At 41.3% G+C, this 20,761-nt stretch overlaps 1 protein-coding gene across 19 annotated transcripts in view; it reads right to left on the bottom strand.

Annotated features, from left to right (window-relative positions):
- Positions 1–20,761, bottom strand: part of ANKHD1 (ankyrin repeat and KH domain containing 1) — a 103,215-nt gene that overhangs the window by 68,717 nt on the left and 13,737 nt on the right. For all 19 annotated transcript variants that reach the window (XM_062605247.1, XM_062605232.1, XM_062605234.1 and 16 more), the window contains exon 2: positions 19,263–19,416. In XM_062605247.1, the coding sequence (XP_062461231.1) occupies positions 19,263–19,416 (154 nt within the window). The remainder of the gene's footprint in view (positions 1–19,262; positions 19,417–20,761) is intronic.

The following is a 20,761-nucleotide window of genomic DNA, read 5'->3' as shown; positions in this document are numbered from 1 at the left end:
ATGAAGCAGACATGGCTCTAATAGAATTTTTTTTTTAAAGAGTAGGAAAAAACCTAAAGAAGTTATTACCTTCAAGTCCCAATAAATTAACACTCTAAACTGTACAGCTCTGGCTGTAGAAGAATAGAAATCATGAAACAGAACTTCACGTATATTCAGTGTACTTGAAATCAACATCCCCTCCACGCTAACATCACACAGGAGAAATGCTTGGGCTCAAGGAACTTGTTCTAACAGTTTGTCTTATAAAAACAGTTGGTTTGGTGCAAGAAAAGCACTATAAGGTGGTCTTTATCCTTCTCATTTACGTGGCTGATATAAAGCGAGGGTACACCTGCACAGCTTTACTCCATATAGTTCGACACAGCCTACGGTACATTTGCACGCAGTTGCCTCTGCAGTGCAGGCAGGGCTTGTATTTGCATATACAAATGTGCAAACAATATAAAGAAATGCACTGATGAATAGTAACACCCCCCCCCCCCCCCCAAGTATCAATCACATGCTACAAAAAGATGATGGTTACTGGTTTACAGATCAGCTGCCTTCACCATACAGAACCAGTAGCTTTTCAATTCATTCCCTATTCAAAAGGGTCAAATTAGACATAAACCTCAGGAAACAGCAAACTGTCTATTTGGTATGCCCATACCTCTGCAAGACGACTTACACCACATCTCCCAGTACCCAACTTGCAATTATTACAGACTAAGTACTGAAACCATACTTTGAAGTTCCACACATCACCTTCAGTCAATGTCCATTCCCAGTTTGAGAGCAGCCATTTGGCTTCTCATTAATGTAAGAATCAGTACCTTCACCATGAAAGCAATTCTGGCACACTTTGCTACACTGCCCTACATCCCTGCTGCAGTGCTTACACCTGCCTGCCACCAAGGTGCACATCTATGATGGGGTGCAGAGAACTACTTGGGTCATCTGAAACCAAGCACGGGCCATTCCAAGTGTCACTGTTTCTGCATCAAGATATCCAATTTACAACATCAGAATGAAGGACAGAATATATTTACACTTGGTGAACATATTTTAAACATCCCAGTATGTTTTATTGCACACTGACTGCTCACACTGAAATCCTTAAGAAACTACATGTTGGGCAGTGCTCTTTGTATACAGGAGTTAGAAATACTGAGAATTCATTCTAGCATAGTCATCTTCCCAAGATTCATATGCTTTTAAAAACTTTAAAATGTTGTTAACAGATGTAATTCACATTAAACTGAAGCGCAGTGGAGACAAAAGGGAATGTTCACTTGCTGTTAACTTAAACCCGTTAAAGGACTGGTTTAAGTCAGAGCACAGACTGAACTACACCATCAGGATATTTTTGGTAAGCCATTTTGCCTTTAAAACTAAATTCTTTATTAAAGCAGTTGAAGTTTATTTAAATTCTTCTTCCCTTCCTTTATTAATTTCAGCATGCCAGCCTTTAATTTCCATAAGAAGCTGGTGAGCCCTTGAAGAATTCCCACAATATTCACAGGCACTGATGACATCCCATGCAGTAACCAGGTCCACAAGTGCAGGGGGACCTCCAGGTGTTTGTAATCTGAGGATGCACAAGAATTGCCAACATTACTTGCATAGTGACAGAAACCCTGTTTCGGAGTAGCTGATTCTACTCTGCTTTACAAAGCTACTCATTTTCACATCCATTTCATACCATACAAGTCCTCTCCTGACACATGCAGGTAGGTACTCAATATCCTTTTACCATAATTTCTTTTACCTCACCTTTTGCAGCATTTATTAGAAAGATGGAATTGGAACAGAAATGCTATTTCCAAGTTCTTCAAAATTCTCACTCCTGACATTTAAGGTGTCATATACTTCAATGCTGCAACAAACTTAGAATCACAGAATAGTTTAGGTTGGAAAACCTTTAAGATCTAGTCCAACCATTCAATACCTGCCAATAAAAACTTGCTCATAATCTTACCTCCTCATCCCAATCTAGGACCATTTGATTATGGTCTGGCACATCCTCAAAAAGATATCCAAGCCACTCAGCAATACCATTTCTAATCACTATATAACAAACCTTCACACATCACAGTGCCTTTATGCACAAGATTAGCCATTAGTGCTTAAATAAGCATGCAATTTTATAGATGAGTCTCTTTAAACACCAATATGTATTTTGAACAAGAAAACATCATGAGCCAAATAGGTTGGGTCTCCCTCCTGCTCTGGATTCTTTCCAAATCGGTCTTTCTGCACTGTATAATACTCAAAACTCACGGGTGTGAAACCTTAATCCCTATTTAACAGAAAGGATCATTTCCAAAAGATAGATGTGGGGGGCAAATCAGAACAAATCATGGTGACACACACCAGTCAGGTTTTCAAAGGCCTGATCAATCCTCATTCAGACTCAACTTGTTCCTTAGCCCACCCTCAGCAAGCAGTAACAGGAGAAAAATACACTTAGAGGAGCAACTACAGGGAGCAGATACATACACTGTCCATGGGCTTCAACTGTAGCTCAGTTGACTATCACTAAACTTCACAACACTGAAACACAGCAGGGCTGGGTTATTCAGGTTGACTAAATGCACATACGCTGAGTTTACAAATCTAATTTCTGTGCTCCTGACAGTCCCCTTTTTACTAGGGCAAAATAAGGTACCTGAGTGATCTGTCTTACAGCTAGCCACAGGGTAACAGGACGACTTCTCCTTTCCAGCAATACAGCTCGCTGAAGGCTCCACAACAGCACCTTCGAAAGTTTTTTTAACCTCAGTGTCACCCAGTAACATTTCTGGGTTATATTTGGCTCATGTTATTCTTCATTACCTTGCTGATTAAAAAGCCACCTCTCTGAAAGCAGTGCTGTTCTGTGGGAAGCAGGGCTCAGAATCTGCACAACCACCACTGTGCTTCAGAGTTCAACTGCCCTGCCTCGCTCCTGGATGTCCACTACCTGACTAATTCCTCCTGTACAGCACAGTCAGCTTGCCTGAGCAGCCTGCAGCTTGGTATCTTCCTCAGCAGATGATTTATCGCCTTATAAAACCACACAGGTAACTTTCTCAAGCAGAGTATCTGCAAAGAAAGAAGTCTTCCCCTTGGACAGTACCAACAGAGGTTAAGCTCAAAGTACCTTACGCTCTTAGTACCAAGCTGACAGCAGAAAGGGTCAGCTTAACTCCTATGTAAGCCTTTGCCATCTTCCAAATCACAATAAATGAAAGAATTCTCCTGCCAGTAGTTCTGCTGGCTTCATATGACACCAGGAGCTAACACTGGTGGCAGACAGAAAGCATTTATTACCATGCAAAGGGAACAATGTTGTGCCTAACTTCAGACCAGAAAGGATGGATCAGACAATCAATGGCAGTGGTACTATTTAAAATCCTGGCACGTCTGAAACACCCTCAAGATGGCAAAAAGCTTGTAAAAACAGACAAATTTTGACTGGGGAAGGAGAGGAGGAAGGTGGCAAATTCCAGACCCCTGGAGAGAAAACCTGCTGGGGAGAGAGAAAACAACAACATCTCTTTATGGCAACCACAGGCAGAGAATAAACATTCTCATTGTGTAATGGTGACTATTTAGACCGACTAAACCTTGCAGAAGTTGTTGACAGTATTTCATGTGTCACCATCACAGCCCCACACAGACTTCCAGAGCAGCCGAGTTTTCTTCTTCTACCAATCAGATTCCCTACAGCAAACCCTCACACCCAAAAAATGACATTTTCAATGCTATCTGAAAAACCATGTCAAAACATCTGCTAAGCACTTTCTGGCAAAAGCAGAAATATCATTTTATTCTCCCGTCTTATATGTCATAGTCTTAACCTCAAAATGCACCTTTCTTGATGAATCCCCACTCCTAAAAATAACAGGATCTCACCCACTTGAGCAATATCCACAAGTGACAGGGGATGTCAGAAAACACTGAAAGGCCACCACATACATGCTACTGAAGAAAGTTACCCTCAATCCCAGCTTTTAATTTTTCACTTGCTTGACACTTCAAACTCTTAAAAATTGTATTTGCATTAACACATAGTTCAGTGTAGCTGTCAGCCCAGCAGCCAGAATCTTGATGACAACTGTAGCAGTGAGACTCTCTTTTCCAGAATCAAAAGCCAGGAAGTACTTCTCCAGTTCCAATTAGATCTTACTGTTACTTACTGATGACAAGGGTTCCTTCTGGGGATCATCTGCTTTTACATCAGTGGGCTCAGGTATCTCAAAATCTGAAAGCTGATGTCCTATCCTTCAGCACAAACATGAATTCTTGTTTACCCAGACAATACTCATTAAAATTTACATTTCAGCCGAGAGTTTTCCCATTCGACTTCAATCCAGTCTCTCTGTACTTTCATACCAGATTACCTGCTTGGGTAAATCACAACATCAGCCAGCAACTTCTGCTTGTACTAAAGCTTGGAAGCCCCATAAGCAAACTCAACAATGAGAAAACAGCTCAACACAGACTCACAGATGGTTCTAGCAAAATCCCAATACCCCCAAATAGTTTGCCACTTCATATAATTTCTCTCCACAAACCCAATCCTCCCATTTCCTTTGTTTTCAGAATACATAAAGGAATATGGCTATTTGACAGATATGTAATACCACACATTTTAACTTAAAATGCAAGAAAAGATTGATTCAAACCTTGTGACGGAGTTTTGTTACCACATGAGAGTTCAAATAGGAAAGAATAATAGCAGACAAGTTATCCATATAACTATCTCCTCCACCTTATTGAAATTCCTGACCATGACAGACTTTGCTACAGCAGAACTCTCAATTTCTCTACCAGTCTGACTTTTTTCCAGCTCTCACCAGGCATTCATTTTCTCCCATTGTATAAAAATTGAGTTACCTTTCTTAAAGCTGAAAGAACATGAGGACTTATGTGCTGATCTAACATTTGGCCACTGCCAGAAAAACTCTGTGCTCCTCTCCCTGGGTTTCCCCAACCCCACCACTGCACTCACATTGTGAAAACAAGAGGGAGATTTCTACCAGCATAACAAAGATGGGTTTAACCAGCAAAAAGCCTTTCCAGCCAGCACCAAAACTAGCAAGAGGAGAGAAAATGCGCAGTCACGAACAGAAGATTCCTGCCTCATGGTGACAGCAAATAGCCTCTAAAGCACCTCAACCCCCTCACACACCTTCCCCCTGGGCCTCTCATCCAGGACAGCCACATTTTCACATCTCCTAAGCAAAGAGCTGTTTAAAGAAACCCAATCTTTCAATTTTTCAAGATTTTTTTTTCTGTTAAATCTCTAGCAAAGAAAGAGTTGCCTTCTGAGGTGACAAGTTCCCAGATACAATCCTCAACACTGCTGATTCCTTACAGGAACCAGGACCTTCAGTCACATTCATCACATACGTGCATAAAGTCATGCTGCTCACTCACCAAATGCACTTTGACCCATATATCTTTACATGCAGTTAACATGGAAGCATCATGAATTACTCCTGCATCACAGTTACAGATGTACTTCACCAAAGTTCTTTTTCATCCGTCTCAATGCAGTTAAGCATCAGGGAGAGGTGTCTCCTCCTGCATTACCTCCTGCTTTAAAGCAGCAGCTACAGTTAGGACAAAAGCAATAACACAGTCAAACAATTTTGCCAGTTCTGTCGCAGTCATTTAAATAGAAATTCAGTGGCTGAATTGCTTTAAACAAAGCAAACTAAAGCTCAGGGGAGAATATGAGAGGGCTTGTAGTTCAACATAAAGCCTAAAGAATTCTGTTCAAGTACAAGAAAGCATTCATATTTCCTCTAGCAGAGAGGCAAAAATTTAAGACAATTATGAAATGAGCAGACATTAATGCCAGATTGGTTTGGAGTGCTCACCCCTTCTCTATTTTGTTTGTTTTTAAAGTGTTTTTGTAAGACGTAAGCCTTGGTCTAAAACCAATTGAATGCACTCCCCCCCCCCCTTAAATGCTACAACCAGTCACTGTAAAAAGCTGCTTGGTATGCATCTTACACATATGAACCTCCAGACTGAAGTTCTAACTCTCTACCTACCACTGACAGTGAAGCTTCAACTGATGTGTAACTGCGAGTTCATCTCCTCTCTGATGCCACAGCATCCCTGTGGCCAGAGCTCTGCTCAGCTGGCACAGTCAGGAGGCAACAAGACAGACAGGTAAGATAGGAAGCAGGGGAGAAAGGAGCATCTTCCTCACCCCTCAGATTTTGTTCTGGAAAAAAAGCTCAATTTCTTCAAGACCAGATCTTCTCAATGTGCAGATGGCCGAGAGAGGTGGTGGATGCACCATCCTTGGAGACATTCAAGGCCAGGCTGGGCAACCTGATCTAGTTGAAGATATCCCTGCTTATTGCAGGGGGTTGGACTAGATGACCTTTTAATGTCCCCCCTTCCAACCCAAACTATTCTATGATCCTGTGAATATTCCTACATAAGAGGCTCATTCAAACTGTTTGGCTTGCAGGACATATCAAATGCAAGAACAGACATTTACATTTGGCCTTGGAGGAGGAGAAAGTATCCCTTCCACCCCTGGCAATAAGGCCTCGTTTCTAACATGGTTTTGACTCTAAAAAAACCATACGATTTTGCATTTGAGAGTTCTATTCAAAATGCAATGCTAACTTTAATCCAAATTATAAAGGACAAGGATGGGATCAAGCACTAGTTTAGAAACACCTACTTTACTCTGGATGTGAATTTGTGTTGGTGCTTCTCTAGGATTAAACAGGAGGCACTGTGTATCACACTTAAATGGGATCTTATCACTTCAGTTGTGAACTTTTTTGAATGACTAAGGGATTTTTAGGCTCTTTTTAAGCCTTCACATAGACAAAAGCCAGTGACAGACATCCAGAAAGGGCTGCCATGGCAGCAAAACCTCAGCACGTTAGTTGGGTGCCTGATGTCTTTTCCACTGCCAGCCTTCTCCTCCCTACCTCCTCCTGCAACATCTTTACCAGGGCTGCAGCACCAGCAAATATTGAAGGACATTTATGCACTTAAAACAAATGCTCTTCTAGTTGCATCCCATTTGCCAGTGTCAGTGTGATGAGCTCAGGGCTCCAGCCCCCATTGTCTGCCTGGCTTTGTTCAGCTTTTCAACGGCCACAGCTCAGATAGCAGACTCAGCACATCCCTAGAGCTGAGCTGTCACCTGCTCACACCCTGCCAAATGAAGCGTGAGGACATGGGCACATGCCAATACAGAGCTGGGCCATGGTGACAGCCAACAGTGAACAGACATGCAGGAACTGGGACCATCTACTGAGTGGCCAGCAGGAATCAAAGGGGTTATGGATGGCAGCTCCTATACCTGAAGGAAACATCCAGGCTAGAGACTGAGAAAAACAACCGCATTGCTTCTGGTTATTCATACAAAGTGGTATTAAAACCCCAAATCAGTCCTAGGAAACTGATTTTATTTGTGACTGTGGTGCTTCTGGTGTTTACCCTACAACTATAGAGGCAGCAACTGTGCAAACAATCCAAAAAGAGAAATCAAAACCTCTGTGAGGGAAGCTTCAAAGTAAACGCAGTACTTCATACCATCAAATACAGAACCATTTAAAAGGGTTGGTTGTTTTTTTTCTTCCTGTTATTTTACAGAAAAAACGCCATGGCCAACAGCAGGCAATGGATCTTTAATTCCTGGTTTTATCTTTCATGCCTTATCTAATATTTTCTCATTCCAAGCCTGACAGTTGCCTGCCACCAAGAATCTGAAAGATGCACTTCTGAAACACTTGAGACTGACTGAAACATGGCAAAGAAGAACATGAAACGATGCCATCACTGTGGGAGGGTAAGGAGCAAAGACAAACCTCATCTATCCCTAAGAAACACCAAGATAGGAACCACACACACAACAGAGATGTGGGGAGAACTCAAATGACCTTGGAATGCTGTTTACAGGCGAACATCCCACTTGAGCTCTCTTCTCCAAATTTCTAGCATTCAGTGGGAAGCAGAGTTCATATGGGCTGTGACTGGTACCCTGAATCAGAAAATGGCTCTGGCTTAGTACAGTGTTCTGAAATGACTGAGGAAAACAACTCAAAACACTTCTACATTTTCAAGCAGAGAACCAAGAGTGAACCCTGAGAGCCAGTGACACCAGTGACTTCATCCAGAAGCACAGTTTCAGCCCCAGGTTTATCAATCCTGCACGGCAAAGTAAACCAAAATACCCCAGAAGCGCGGTACTTCTTCAGAAAATAAAAAAGATCACCACCCTAATGTGAATAGCACAGGCCAGGGTACAAATTCACATTTCAAGCTGTTTAGAAAACCTCTGTTCTTCCTAAGATCCACAGCCTTTCAAATGTCCTGTCATTACATACATGCTGCATAACACATCCTGAAAGGAAGGTCTACGGGAATGCCACACAGTAGATTGCAAAGTACAAAAATCGGGATGCTACAGCCTTAGAAGGAAAATAAGGAAATTTATTTTACTTTACCAAACTTGAAGGAAGAACACTCCCATCTACTGTTAATGCATTAGAACAAACCACCCCTCTACCAGGACAGTGCAGGGGCCTCGCATCACCTCACAGCTTTTTGTTCCTTGTGGCATCTCCCTAAGGTCCAAAAACCAAAAGGGAAGAGGACACAGGTACATCAAGAGAAGTCCAGACCTCTGAAGCTCTGCTTCTTCAGATGGAGAAGGTCGCTTAAGGTGCCACGCGTGTGGCACCACAGATCACTGTGCTTACTGAGCTGCTTTGGAGCACAATGCAAAGAGAAATTGTAACAAGCATTAATCCAATAGAGAGCTTCTGGAGTGAGTTACTTCAGACAGCAGTATGGAAGAGTCCAGCCATTTCAGATTTCACTGAATCAAACACCTTCCGTTATTTCCCTCCAGGTCTTTGCTCTTATTTGCATTAAAGACTAAAATAAAATAAAGCTGTTCTACCTTTGATTCTGTCTCTACACTTTAGAAAGATTAGGCACTTGGGTGTGCTTATTGTAAGAGGAGGCCAATAGACAAAAATCACAGCCACACTGCAAGTTTCTCCTCATTATTAGGCCTTCCTACATGCTCTTTTCCCTGTCCAGACTTCCAAAACATGCAGGTGGCTTGGTTTTCTGGCAATATGAGGCAAAGCCAACTGAAAGTCTGGACAGGTTGGTTAGAATTGATCTTTTTCCCAGGCTCACTGTGGCCTTCCTCTGTTACTCAAAGGCCATGTCATTCTTTGAAATCAAAGAGAGAATTTCAGCCTTCATAACAATTCTGCCTGAAGCAGGTTTCTTTTAAAGGGCATATCCAAACAGGAGTGTCAGCAAATATATATATAGATAGATAGATACATGCATCTACACACACAGGAACACTCAACTGCACACACAGAGGAACAGTTTATTTAGGTAACAGTTCTTCAGAAAAGTACTGGTTGATATGAAGTCAAATTCAACTTGTAACCCAAAGGCAAAAGGCAGACACCAAACAGAGATGTATAAACAAAAGCACAGCTTGCAGGACAGATGAAATAACACTCCTACTCTCCATGCATCAATAGAGCTCAACTTGAGTATCATGACTAATTTGGGGCAACAAGCTAAGCAGAACAGAGCTTGCATATGGACTCCAGAGGAGAACAAGAGCAGCTGAAAAGTCTAAATAATAACAGTTAAGGGCAGAGAGATTTGATGTTATTTAGCCTGTTTGAAAAAAGGGAGGGGAACTGAGGAATGTACCCATCTATAAATCAGTTGTAAAGGATGGCTGCATTGAAACTGGGAACACTGACCATGGGTATGATGCATAAAACCAGCAGCCAAAGCAACTCCACTAAACCAACACCAATTGCTTAACTATGGCTTTAATCCTTCCCTTGTGAATTGCTTCCAAAGCAACTTAGTGCCCCCTTCACCCCCAGGTTAGGTGTTTCAGCACTTAACACCAAGGACTGATAACTCCATCTCAATGACTGCAGTTGGCTGGACATGCTGTGGAGCTTCCAGCACTGGAGAGGGTTTGTCTAACCAGTTCTAAAAGCCACCCATCAGGAACAGCACAAGCACAGCTGCATTTGCCTGGCGAGAAGGAAGAGGAGAAGATAATTTTTCCAAGAAGGTTTAGGCAGCTGTAGAGAACTGGAGGAAAAGGCTAAATGACAAGTTAGTAATTGCTATTTTAGAGCTAATGCTTTTGTTACACAAGGAAAATTACATTACATTACATTAATGTTACATTACAGAGCTGCCTCTTGTACCCACAGCAAGAATTTTCTTGATGGATACAATGAGGATAAACTTGTACAATGCAAAAAATTTTCTTTATGTTTCTACGTTGAACCCTCAAAGATTTAAATACTTTGTATTCACAAAGAATCTAAACTCCATTGTTGTGCACGATGCTTCATGCACTACAGCTTGGTTTAAATCACAAGATTTAAGTTCTCAGCTTTCAAAATAAGGTCTTTAGGCAGAAAATAGTTTCTAGGAGGCAATGAAGGCATTCATGGCCCACTGCAAAATAAGCCACTCGCTTCCATCAGTAGAATCCAAGATGAGTGGCAGTATCATTTTTCATTAATTTGGTGAAAACTAGGTTGACTTCCTGGAAACAGGCAGGATTGGATAACTTACTCTCTCTCTCTCTCTATATATATATATACATACCCTATATTATCATTTGTTTTCCTACAAACTTGTTTTGTAATTACTCCCTAACTATACAATAGTAATGGTTTGTCAAATATGAGTTACCAATTGAAAAAGGCAACAGGTTCATCCATTACCCCATATACTGTGAGCAAAGACTCAGTACAATTTGTTGTTTCTGACACTTAAAAAAAAAAAACAAACAACAATATTTCATGCCATTATAAAACTGATAGAAGAACAATATATTGTAGGTCTGCCAAGAAGAGCTCGGTTAATTCCTCTCACGTGTCCCAAGACACTCATCACAGCCAACAAACCAGACACTGAGCAACCCTTCTATAAACTGGTAGCCCTGCTTCTAATATAATAACATTACATCTCCCAGTACACTTCCAGTCAGCCCCAGGAGGGGTGGCTGCACATCCACACTGCCAACCTAACTTACCAGTCTGCCTAGTTGGAGCCAAGCAGCTGGCACTAGCTATTGCCACCACACTACCATTGAGCTACAGAACATCAAAACCACCCTGAAATCCATGTGGGGAGATTTGGATCCCATCTTCTGCACACTATGAATCATAGAATCGTTAGGGTTGGAAAGGACCTTAAGATCATCTAGTTCCAACACCCCTGCTGTGGGCAGGGACACCTTATGCTAAATCACATCACCCAAGGCCTCGTCCAACCTGGCCTTGAACACTGCCAGGGATGGAGCATTCACAACCTCCCTGGGCAACCCATTCCAGTGCCTCACCACCCTCACAGAAAAGAATTTCCTTCTTATATCCAACCTAAACTTCCCCTGTTTAAGTTTTAACCCGTTACCCCTTGAATCACCCACTTAATGCTCAAACTCTGATCTGAGCACTTTTAAACTCTGTTTTTAGCATTCTGTGCTAAAGAATCTACACGATGGACAGGTGCAGAAAACAAAAAAGCAAACCAAGTCTGTGTAATTGAGGGTTTTTAACAAACTATTAATAGAGTCTTCTCTAGGAGACACAAGCAAGAGACAGGCTTTCCTCTCTCCTTCCTTATCCTCCTGATGCACTCAGGGAAAAGAGTTACATTTTGATGAACTCAATCCTGCAAGTGCAGTAACTGCTTCCTTTCACAAGGGTAACATCCAAGCTCCCCTCTTACACAGGCACTGCAAAGGAAGAATCAGATCAGCAGCCATCTGTTTAGAAAGCATGCCATGAATGAAACAGACACAGAAAAAATACTATACCACACTCAATGAGATACATTGTGTGGCAAGACATTTGGGTCAGCAGCAGTACTTCCAAGATTCAAGCTTTAAACACCACGTGGTTTGCACTACTGTTCTATTTTTCTGTACCTGGTTAACATCACAGACACACATAACCAGCCTACCTGAGACAGTGCTGTGCAAGAGCTTCATTTACCAACTCTACGCAAATCTCTACACAACCAAACCAAAAGCTTGCTTCAGTGTACTGCCAACAGGAGTCTCACCAGCTGCCTCACTCAGCCCCCTGTACCTGCACAGGGTACCAGCTTCCCATGCCACAGGGCTGCACAGCCAGCTCTACGCCAAGCACCACAAAGACCACTGACAGCTTATGCACCCCACTGCAAGCTCTGAACATGGTTATTTTCACTTTGATTGGACGAAGGAAACATTCATGCAATGGTGGTGAGGCACAGGCTGCCCAGAGAAGCTGTGGCTGCCCCATCCCTGGCAGCGCTCAAGGCCAGGCTGGACAGGGCTTGGAGCAAACTGGTCTAGTGGAAGGCATCCCTGACCACAGCAGGGGGTCAGAACTAGATGATCTTTGAGGTTGTTTCAACCCAAACCAGTCTGGGATTCTACTCTATGAAGAAGAGTGGGATCTTCCCTTGGTACAGGCTGAATTACAGCTCAATTCAGGCACCACATAGGACTGTCAATAAAACAGCTTCCTTCCTCCTCCCAAACTCTCCCTACTTCCCTTCTTTCGCTGAAGCTACTCCAAGCACTACTACAAGTAGTGCTGAAAACCATACTGAATGGAAGAGTTTTTAACCAGGAATCTCCCCATACTGGAACAGGAGAGCAAAGGGGATTTTTATCTTGCAGAAGAATCCAACTTGCATTTAAAAAAAAAAAAAAAAGAAGTAAACCAAAAAATTGAGCTAATAAAAAAAACATACCCAGGCCTTTGAAAAAATCATGTTAAAAGAAGAACTGAGAGCTGTTTATGATATGGTCATGAAGCACTGGCTAATTCACTATGATTACTTCCAATATCTATATAGACAGATATATATAAATATGCAGCAGCTTAAGAGACTGAGGAGCACCCTGGCCAAATTTAATACATCACAAATTAAACCCCCCAATGTTTTGACTTGTCTCTTCCCACCCCCATTCCTACTGAAGAAAAGTTAAAAATCTCAGAATCATCTTTGCCCAAGAATTCCAGGAGCAGCTCCGGTGAGATAGCGGAGCTGTCTGACACCTAAAGAACCAATTTAAGTGTTACAACAACAAAACTGTTCTTCACAGCAAACTCCAACTGAAAAAGAGTCAAAAAATATGAAGCTGGGACATTTAACACACTTTCAAAGTATGGAAGTTAATTTGACTGAGAACAGGATTAGACTGGACTTTTTCTAATCTAAAAGCCTACTAGATTAGAAAAAAAATACTTAAATCATGCAAAACCTCAGAGAAATACAAGATTAATAATTCAATTACATGCACAAAATTCAGACAGTTTATTCAACTTACTCAAAAGCACAACACATCTGTGTGTTTCACATACCATATATTCCTTCCCACTCTGAATCTTTAAATGGCAAAGAAAGAAAATAAGCAAGTTACTGTAATGTGCCAATGTTTCAAAAGGCCAAAGTTTCCTAGTTAACCAGAGGTGATTTTAGTTCAGCTTTGATCACTAAAGAAGCACCAGAATGAACCTTATTCAAGTTTTCTTAATGAGAACGGTTTCTCTATTCATTCCCTATACTGTGTCCATGTAACACCAAGTATTTCACATCAGATCAAACTGAAAAACCTTTCTTGATTTAAAAATTAAAGATGTTGGACTAAGGTTAAGGCTTTTGCCATGTTGAAGATGGCTAAACATACTTCGAATTTGATACTGCTACATCTTTACAATAAAGTTCTATCTTTGTTCCAATGCCAGCAATCCTCTCAGATTTGTCCCCAAGAAAAACCCTCTTATTTTTTATTCAAGAACACCAATACAGACCTAGAAACATGTGTGTTACATTCCACCAGCACAATTTGAAAGCTGCAGCCATCAAAATGACAAACATGACCCTTCTGTTTTCCGCAGCCTTCAACTTCTACAGTTGGAAGCAGAGCTCAGATAATCCTTCACAGGTTACATTTCTAATGGACTAGATGCCTACATCCATTTAAATCACAAGTTACTCATCAGACCTAAGAAAAGAAACACTACACCCATATGAATCTTATTGATCACAAAGTACATGATCAAAGTGTCACTGACACTTGCCAAGGAGTCTCTTGATGCATAGTGAAAGCAAGCTGTTCATCTTCTGAACTGTTTTTAGTCCACAGCTCACTCCCTGTATTGCTGGATTACAGGTCTACCTTGTCATATTCAAGCCCCCTAATGTTGGGGAAACTAATCTATTTTAACCAAACAATCTCTTGCTGTTACTGAATAATGAATGGGTTTGGTCACATCACGTACAAAAAAACAGAAGTAGGTTTGGTCAACAGCTTGGCAAGAGAGTAAATATAGATACACATACACACAGGCGAAAGCATTCAGTTTTACAACTGCCGAATCTCACTCTGTCCTTTCAGTGTATCCCGAAGCAGGCAGATTTTATCTGGACCCATTCATATTTTGACCTGTGTTCTGTATTTCTACTAAGCAGGTGATTGCTTCCACTTTTTGCCTTCCCCAGTTCCAGAATACTCAACCTCTTTCCCTCCCATTTCATCCCACCAGCTTTCCAAAGCACAGTAAAATGCTCTTATGCCTGAATTAAGTACTGAAATCCAACAGGGATTAACAAAAATTTACTAAAACTAGATTTCTCTTTTACCATTTACACTTCATTTAATCCCCTGAAGTCTCAAATACACCAATCTACGTGAGGGTCTCTGGTCACCTTTAATCCTGTATTTCAACAGGAAAGAAGGATGTGCGTAACTCTGCTCCCCGTCTGAACACAACAATGGACTACTCACCTCTGTTTCATTAAGCAAACCCACAGCTGAACATGGTTCCTCTCCAAACTAGCCTGATTCTCCTCACAAGCCTCTTTATAAACCACAGTAGGACTCCTGAAGTAGTCTCTGCTAACAAAACTCCTCCCTGTGTAAATACTCAATGGTAATGCCAAGTGCTCCAACACTAGAACAAGTGTTTCTTCTCACTTTCTTCTGCATCTGTTTCTTGATGCTTCACTGCCAAAGTCCTGCAACACTCAGATTGAGAAGGAACACACGGGACACAGGCACCTGCGCTATTTCCTCAGGTTAAAAAAAAAAAAAAGGCAGTTCAGTAGCATTCTGTCATTTCCTAGAAAAATCAGCAAACTCATGCTGGAACACTACAAACTGGGTATGGTACTTGCTTCATATTAGAACTTCATATGGAATTCTGTGGTTTGGGTGCAGAAAGACCAAACAGGCATAAGGGATTTTTATTTGGCCACCTTTCTCTATCCTCTTTAAGAAAGAACTTGTACTCCAGACAGAGGACTGCATTACAGAAGCAAGGAATTTTCCCTTCCTGTTGGTTATAAAAGATAGGAACAGAAAATGAAACATCTTTCACCTGTCAAGCTTCCCAAGTCTTCAGAGGCAAGTTTGCCCTTTTAAGAACAGATGTTGAAAGACCTAAGGAGGAACCTGCCAAGAATAGCAAGAGCTCTGAATGCTACAACCATCCATTCACTGCAGTAAAGAGCTTTCCTGTCATCAAGTGAGACCAGAGGAGGCCACAGAGATGCTGCAAGGGCTGGAGCAGCTCCGATTTGGAGATAGGCTGAGAGTTGGGCTGGTTCAGGCTGGAGAAGAGAAAGCTCCTTAAGGGGAGACCTTAGAGCAGCTCCCAGTGCCTAAAGGCCTGACAAGAAACCTTTAGAGAGGCTTTTGACAATGGCCTGTAAGGACAAGACAACAGGGAATGGCTTTAACCTGCCAGAGAGGAGACTGAGATGAGCTCTTAGGGAAAAGTTCTTCCCTGTGAGGGTGCTGAGGTGGTGGCACAGGGTGCCCAGAGAAGCTGTGGATGCCCCATCCCTGGCAGTGTTCAAAGCCAGGTTGGACAGGCCTTGGAGCAGCCTGCACTAATGGAAGCTGTCCATGCCCGTGGCAAGGGGCTGGAACTGGATGAGCCTTAAGGTCCCTTCCAACCCAAAACATTTTGTGATTCTGTGATCCTCCAACAGTCAACTACTGTCCCTAAGAAGAGGATTTAATATGCAACATTACTGAGGAGCCACAGAAGAATCAGGATTCTTCAGAGATGGTTTATTATTTTAAGATATTAACAGCACCCTAATTAATAGGAGAATTGAATGTGTGTAGTGCAGAACATTTATGCCCTGTCAGAACACTAAGAATCTGTTTAATTAAATCTCCCAACAGCATGGTTCTCTTTCCAAAGGTCATTTTACCTTTAAATCCCTTCTTTGCTACATGGAGTCAAACTAAAGGAAGATATTAAAACGACCTGGTTTGCTTAGGATAGCTTCCCAAAGAACAGGATTCAATTGTTTTAATTCATCCTCAATTTCTGAAGACAAAACCAACTCCTATTTCTGATGCTCACAGAACAGTGAAGCCTCTCAGTCTTCAGAAAGTAAAACTATTTTTTCTTGTGAAATAATACAATCACTGACAGTTGTTTAAAGATGACTGTTCATTAACAAAGTGCCTGTGCTTTGCCTAAACACATTACGGAAGGAAATATCATTGTCCAAACTACAGCTAACCAGCCAGGCTTTCAGTGGACCTAGTAAATGTAGGGAATATGCAACCCCTGTTTGTGGGCACACACGTATGTACGTAGGTGTGTACCTGCTGCTGTGTTAGAGGGGGCAAGGCACAACCCTCTTGCTAGATATTCTACTTAAGGCCATCACCCTCGGCATCCAAACCCACAAAATATTGTAAGCCCTCTTGGAAACAGAATAAACAAGCTAAACTGCAAAAAAACATCCAGCACTCTTCTGATGGGTAAATGTAATGTATAGAAACATTTTTAAGCTATTCAAATACCTCTGGCCTCCACACTTGCATATGCAGGCCTAAGCAACTATCAAGACAGCTACAGAAAAACAAAGACTCACACAAATCTGAAAGCCTGCAACGGCTGAAAACCACTTCTGCATAAGTAATCTGAAGAACAACATCCCACCTGGCTGCAGTTGGTAGAGCTTACCTTCCAGAATTAATAAACAGAAGGCCATGTGAGAGCTGAGCATTAAAGGATTCATGGAGAATGAGCAAAACTAGTTTTGCAAGTCATACTCATTAAGATCCTCATGACACAGCCACGAACCCAGTATGTGAGAAACCATGAGAAATCTGAGACACTAAAAGCAAGACTGATTTTGCTCTAGGTTGTTGGAATCAAGCCTCCCACAGGAGAGGGGATCATCACAACGAAGGCCAAGCTCCCCTGGAAACCACATCAGACAAGGCAGTAGCCAAAATACTTGTTTGAGCAATAGCTCTGCCATCTACTTTTGCAACCTATCCCTAATACTAGGAACTAAAATGTGACTAAAATAACTGGAGAAATCACTTGCTTTTGCCAAAGTGCAAAACAATACAAAGCTCCAACATGAGGCCACTACGTTACCACGATGGAAACCCAGAAGCCCACTTAAGACTGGAAACAGTATTTTCAGTCAAACCTGCCAGAGAAACACAGGGAAGATACAACACCCCCCAAAACCACTTTTTCTTTTGCAATTACTTTCAGATTACGACTTTTCTTAATAAATTACCAGATTCTCAGTGTCTTCGTTAGCTAAGCCTCTTGGTATTTTTAGTGTTCAAATTCCCAGTGGGAAAGACAAGTACTGCTTAACTCTTAAGACTTTTTCAAGACTGTTTTCAATCTTTCAGTCTCACACATTCATCAAGAGGCATTCATTTTGTCCAGTCTTTTTAGAGAGGAAGATGGAACCCCCAAATAAAAGCAACTTCTTTGTGTTTATTTGCTCTTCTTTCCAGATTCCTTCTGTTCTGCCCACTTTCTATATCCCTACTCCAAGCACTCGGGGAATAAAAGCATGGAAACCCCAGACTGAAAACAGATCATTTAATTCTGGGGACAAGAATCTACTGCTTCATGTCTACAGAAAACATTCTCACAGGCATCACAGGCAGCAATTTGTTAAACACCATGAAATCATTTTGAACACTGCAACCCCTTAATGTAAGCATGTCTAGAGACTGCCCTTGTAACACTAACTACCAGACATCTCCACTGACCATTTATCAAGCTAACCATAGGTTTCAGGACACATCAGTCATCAGGTGTATGAGTCAAACCCATTTTCATTTTTAAAAATACTTAAAAAGGGATCATAGCATAGCATCATTTAGATTGGAAAAGACCTTTAAGGTCATCAAGTCCAACTGTTAACCGAGCACAAATTATCAGGATCAAATTATTCACACTCTCTTAGTGTCTGGAGCATACCAGATATTGTCTCTATTCCCTGCAAAGCAAAGTTTGGTCCCCCATGAGTTACATCAAGTTAGAATCATTTTAAGGGACCACCTTTCACTAGGGGTCCTGCATCATTCTGCTGACAAAAGCTATGTTCTAAGTTGCAGAGGTTTTTCAAATTCAAAATACAAAGAGAGACAATCCCACAGCCCCTTGCATCCTCCTTCCTCAGGATGAAACTCTCCTTTAAGACTGTATGTAGCTTTACACTAAACACCTGCAAATAAACACTATTTCATCTAGCTCCCGTGTGCTCAAAGCTTAAATCTGAAAACTCCAGTTTCAGCACATTACTATTTGTCTGAGTATGTACCCATCATGATTAAACAGGATTTGTTTCAAAACAGGGTTCTCACATCTTTCTGTCCTTGGAATTTTGAAACTAACAAATAATTTTCAAATTCATCATGGATACCCAAGTCACAAACCTTAGCAAGACTTGAATTAGTCAGGCTTTCACTACAGAACTAATACTTATCTGGTTCATCTAGTTAGTTCTAAAACATGAATATTAAGTATGTATTTTCCAGTCACATCCCAGAACTCCAGGATGGAAAAATATTTTTGTGAAAGATAAACCAGAGAAACAAATATTTCACCTGCAAATTTCTGGAGCAATGAATCAATAATTACAAAGCAGTAGAGGAAAAAAAAAAAGTAATTTTAGCAAGTCTAATTCCTTCCATTCTCTCCCCTTTAATCTTCTCTCTGATAACATGTGCAATCTTATCTGGTAAATGAAATACCATTTAATTAAAATTAAGTTTTCTAACTTTATATGTACAGGAAGAGTAGACCAAGCAACCCTCAACACCTGTAAGAACTGAGCTTGTTTTCCGTGGTCAGGGAAAATGTCCAGACTTGTGCATATGCCACTAGGGTCAAAACGTACACATTGCAGATCTGTGCCCAAGTTGCGTTCAGGAAGAAACTACACAAAGAAAGTACCTGCTGCCTCCAGTAAGGCTTCTAGTCTTGCTTGTGTTTCTGGATCTACAGTTCTCAAGTCCGCCCCTTCTGCAGCGCTCGATAAGAATAACTCCGATGTGGTTTTAAGTACTGGGTTATCAAGATCTTCTTGGTCCAAAATAAAGGATTCAACCTGTTTGCCAAGATAAAAAAAAAAAGGAAAAAAAATTACCATTTGGAAGTTTCATGCTAAATCTAAAATAGTAGACAAAACATAGAAATACTTGAACTGTACTATCAGAATCACAGTTTAACTGCACAGGTCATAGGACACCACCGTAAAAACCATATGGTCAATTCACTGAAAAGATAGTTGAAAACACAAAGGAAATAACTCTTCATGAAATACAATTTATTGTAAATATTACAATTAACAAGATCTTAGACCACAGCAATAGCAACTCAGATTAAATATTCAATAAGTGTAATGCATGTTTGGACAGTTAAACGACCAAAACAAGACTGCTACAGAGGCTGTAGCATCTTTGTCACCAGAAGTCTACCTACCTTGTTACTCAAAAAAGCCATCAGAGATGACTTCTGTATAGCTGAACCTATCTGAGAGCCAGAGGGGGACTGAATAGTTTACCCAGATACCCTGTAGTTCTATTTTTAAAGTAATTACAACTAATGCAGAACAAGGAGTTTGTTTTGAGTAGAAATACCAGAGTTGACTAAAATGCCAGCCCAAAACATCTGCTCCCAAGCTGGCACTCAGCATTATCTCAATCATTGTTTTCTAGACAAGAACAGATATGTAGAACAATTAACAAGCAGGTAGTCCAACTAAGCAGCAATAATGCTGTCCCATCAGTGGCCCACATGATCGCCAAATACATGCTCATGGAATTACACAACATCATACTCTGTAGTTCTATGACAACTTGCCAGAGTAAACAAGGAGGATACCTGACTCATTCTCTAATGAGAGCACAGCTACATTTCAGAATTTGTCTCAAGTTCAGACATCCTTTCCTGCGTTTTCAGTAGTATTTCAAGATAAAGCCACTATTTCATAATTAGATATTACCTGTTCAACACACAGTGCCCTAAATAAGCCACAGAAACAAGATATGCTCTGTACGCAGCCACAGCTATCCCTTCCCACTTTATGCCCCAGCCTCATCTTCCTCTCTCTGTTCTCCCCTACTACTTCCAGCACCTTTTTCACACCAGCATTAAACTCTCATCATATTCAGCCCTACCACACAACACCCCAAAACACCTCAAGAAAGGGACAGTTTATACTTTAAGTGTAAAAACCCCAACAAATCAAATCAGGCCATCTGCAAATTCATTGGGGGAAAATGGTAACAAGAGGCTGGAGAGCTACACAGAGCACTGACATGCAAGAGCAACTTAGGGTCATTTCTTCCCCTTTTTGCCATGTAATTTTTCCTCAGTGTCCTCCCCATGTCCAAGCCAATTCCTCTGTGCCCGGTGAAATGCAGTGCTGCCATAGGAATACAAAGGGCATC

The sequence above is a fragment of the Pezoporus occidentalis genome, unplaced genomic scaffold, assembly GCF_034315485.1.
Source record: "Pezoporus occidentalis ecotype Australia unplaced genomic scaffold, CSIRO_AGI_Poc_V1 ctg91, whole genome shotgun sequence".
Lineage (NCBI taxonomy): Eukaryota > Metazoa > Chordata > Aves > Psittaciformes > Psittacidae > Pezoporus > Pezoporus occidentalis.
The sequence above is the reverse complement of the archived record's forward strand: the minus strand, read 5'-3'. Positions and strand labels throughout refer to the sequence as shown.